Source organism: Myzus persicae, unplaced genomic scaffold (assembly GCF_001856785.1).
Source record: "Myzus persicae strain clone G006 unplaced genomic scaffold, MPER_G0061.0, whole genome shotgun sequence".
In the NCBI taxonomy this organism is placed as follows: Eukaryota; Metazoa; Arthropoda; class Insecta; order Hemiptera; family Aphididae; genus Myzus; species Myzus persicae.
In genome coordinates this window covers 1-3220 of record NW_019102185.1, presented here as the reverse complement: position 1 = coordinate 3220, position 3220 = coordinate 1, and the positions used below count along the sequence as shown (strand labels likewise).

The 3220-nt window shown below is 28.3% G+C and overlaps 1 protein-coding gene across 1 annotated transcript; it reads right to left on the bottom strand.

Moving 5' to 3' along the window:
• Window positions 1-168: 168 nt before the first annotated feature.
• On the bottom strand, window positions 169-1688 carry LOC111031499. The gene is made up of 6 exons (XM_022311472.1): window positions 1485-1688; window positions 1255-1364; window positions 1158-1179; window positions 971-1073; window positions 612-896; window positions 169-520 (listed from the first exon to the last, which is right to left on the bottom strand). Exons 1-6 carry the CDS (start codon window positions 1686-1688, stop codon window positions 249-251), a joined length of 996 nt encoding a protein of 331 aa, XP_022167164.1. The 3' UTR covers window positions 169-248.
• Window positions 1689-3220: the final 1532 nt, after the last annotated feature.

Below are 3220 nucleotides of genomic sequence, written 5' to 3'. Positions count from 1 at the left end.
TTTTTTTTTTTGATTCTTAAAACTCATTTGCCTGCGGGCGCCCATGAGTGGTCGGAAATACAAATTTAGGCGGACAAAATTATTTTATTAACAATATGTGTTCCTAATGTTATTGAATTTTAATTTTAATTATTGTAAAATTTCAAATATGATGAAAACGCACTAAAATGAAAGAAAATGTATTTTTATTTTTATAAAAACCATACAGAGTTATAATAATTTTGATTTTCTGAATATTCTACAATATTTCATTCGGAATCATCGTCTTTGTCACTGTCACTGTCAGAGTCACTATTTTTATCTCCCTCAACAATTAGTAATGCCCTAATATCTTCATCGAATGATTTTAAGTTCATTTTCGATGTTTTTTTTAAACTTGAAATGTAGGGATCTGATGATACAAGTAGCATATGGCCTAAATCTTCATTTTGTAAGATTCTGTTTATTTGCCTAGTACTATTTTGTCTGATGTTCCTGAAATCTTTATTTCGGGCCTCTTGAGCCTCTTTCGATAACTGGCCTGTAAAATAAACATGTTCGTTGTTATTTAACTATATTATATTATAATATTATTATAACCATATTAAATTTTAAATATTATGAAAACTTACCTATGGGTAATAAGGCAGAACGTATAACATCCGTACCATGAATTAAAATTTTGTGAACCGAAGCAGGCATATAATACCACGGGTACAGTGAAACATAAAGTTCCGCAGTCTCTAAAGTATAGGCCTCAAACTTTTCTAAATTTATCTCATAACCACTGGACATTGTCTTTAAAATCACTCCAAATCGTTTTATGAGTTGTAAATCTACATTTGTTATAGCGGATGTTAGTTCAGCATTTTTGAAAAATCTACGAGCAGTATTTCCATCATTAGTTGTTCCTTTGCCTATATAATAAAAACACAATTTTATTTAAATTTGTTTAAATTTATTGATTAAATGTATAACCTAAAATAAATACCTTGCAAGACTACATCTATAAGTAGATCTGTTTCAGTTCGAAATCGATCTTGAATGTATTTCTTTCTTTTTTCAAAAATAACTTTATCATCAGATGTCCGAACCTGTATCAACAAATAAGAAAGTTGGAAGTTATTGAACATATTTTTTATAAATTATAGTAAAAAGTCATTACTCATTGTACTAACCTGCCATTTTTTGAACTCCAATCTATATGAAATGTGTATTAAGCATTCAAAAAATCGTATGTACGCATGAAGCGTTTAGAGTCCAAATTTGAAATGCTCAGGCTGTACACTTAAATTTTTCGCCCTGGTTATATCATTCATGTCTTTTGGAGAACACTTACAAATATAGCACTTTTGGCTTGATGAACCAGTCATTGTATTGCAAACCTAAAATTAAGTTTAAAAATAAATTTTTCATTTTGGTAATATTACCATCTTTATTCATTGACTTATTTGAAATTTAAAATATTATATTTAATAATTGTGATACAACTTTGTGAAACTTACTTTTCCGTCTACCATAGTGAACATTAATGTGCTTTTAACACGAATTTCAATATTATTTTTTAAAACTAAAGTTGGAATCAATGACTTAATTTCTTCTTCGACAGCATTTACCTCTTCTAATGTCGACTCAATAGTTTCCTTTTTATATTCAATAATTTTATTGGACGACAGTAACGAGTTGAAGATGGACGAGGATTTTTCCATAACAATATCGTTTTAGGATTGTTAATCTTTGTACACCTTAGCTGTAATGGCACTAGTGAAAACATAAAATTATCGGAATCATTGAAATTACTAGACGTAATTTGCTTGTAACGAGCTTGACTACTGCTTCCATCACATCCCCATTTACATAATATTTCAAAGTTGTTCATCGTTAAATCTACAGGTGGTATATCAGAAATTAAAAATAATCTTGTTATTGTATGATCAAGGAGGTGTTGTAATTCAATTTTAAAATAAGATTCTGTAACATGAATATTTTCCGGATAGCATTTTTTTTTTGCTGTTAAAACATTATCATAACTCGGGTATATATTTGCTCTGCGTTCCTTAGCAGATTTCCGAATATTTATATATTGTTGTTTTGTGAGTTTGTTTTCAATGAAAAATGCCAATGCTTCGTCAAAAGAATATGGCATGATGGCATTATCAATTGATAGTGAAGCCATGTATGATTTTTTAATTTTTGATGCTCGAGTTGGAGAGGACAGTGATTCGTTGACTATACTACAAGCTGCTCTTTTTCCTGACATGTGTAATTTGTTTTTGGCGGCAAATAATATTTCTGGAGAAGTATACGATTTCGTGAGTTGTTGAATTTTACGTCTTTTATTTCGATCAGAACAATCAGGAAACAATTTTTGAGGTCTGCCGACATTTAATGATGATGGTGGTGATCGAGGAGGTAATACAAATAGTTTTTTTAGCCAATCTACATTTGATTCCTTAAATCTAATTATATTTCGTGAACTTTTTATCCAAAGTTTGCTTAAAACGGCTGTGAAATTAGAAATTGTTGATTTAATTTTGTTTTCGTATTCTTCTTCCCAATTGTCAGCATTATATTTTTGTTTAATATATTGTAGTAAATATCGGTTAGATACCACACTTCTTGGATTCAAAGGCCCCTTTGTTCTTAAGAATACAAACAAATCATTGTATACGATTTTTTTATTTTCATCAATAACTGAAATGTGAAAATAATAATTGCTAAACAAACAAAATTTAAAGGAAAATAACAGATATGCTAATCACAGACGCAACTCGACGCAGTTAAAAATTATGTCATTGAAAAGCTAAAGAGTTTTTGAATAATACCTATATATTTTTATATGATCATTTTAGATCTCTTCTTATATAATATCTATCAAAATGTAAAACCACTACTAAAAAAAATGTTTAATAGTGATGCAATACATATACACCATGTATTTATTAGAATAATATGTATGAATTGAAATTAAACTTACCATTTGTATTGATGTCCATTTTAAAATAATAATTAAACTTTTATAATATTGAACAAATACTCTGAACACAATCGACGAAGAAATGAAGTAAAATTCTTAATCAACCGTAAATATTGTACATTTGGTCTCTAATCGTTTTACAGTTATCGCGTTTTTAAGTGGTTATTGTCGTTATAATAACCTAGAGTTTATTAAATTGTGTTATATTTATTATACTGATATAATATTAAGTGCTAAATATCTCATTTTTATCTTTTTTTTTTT

What these genes read in the sequence shown, in the direction of transcription:
- LOC111031499 (XM_022311472.1), bottom strand. Translation starts at nt 1,688, where the DNA reads ATGGAAAAATCCTCGTCCATCTTCAACTCGTTACTGTCGTCCAATAAA. An exon ending in TCACTATGGTAGACGGAAAA is followed by an intron (nt 1,365 to 1,484) that starts GTAAGTTTCACA and finishes ACTTAATTTTAG; the next exon opens with GTTTGCAATACAATGACTGG. An exon ending in TATAGATGTAGTCTTGCAAG is followed by an intron (nt 897 to 970) that starts GTATTTATTTTA and finishes TTTATTATATAG; the next exon opens with GCAAAGGAACAACTAATGAT.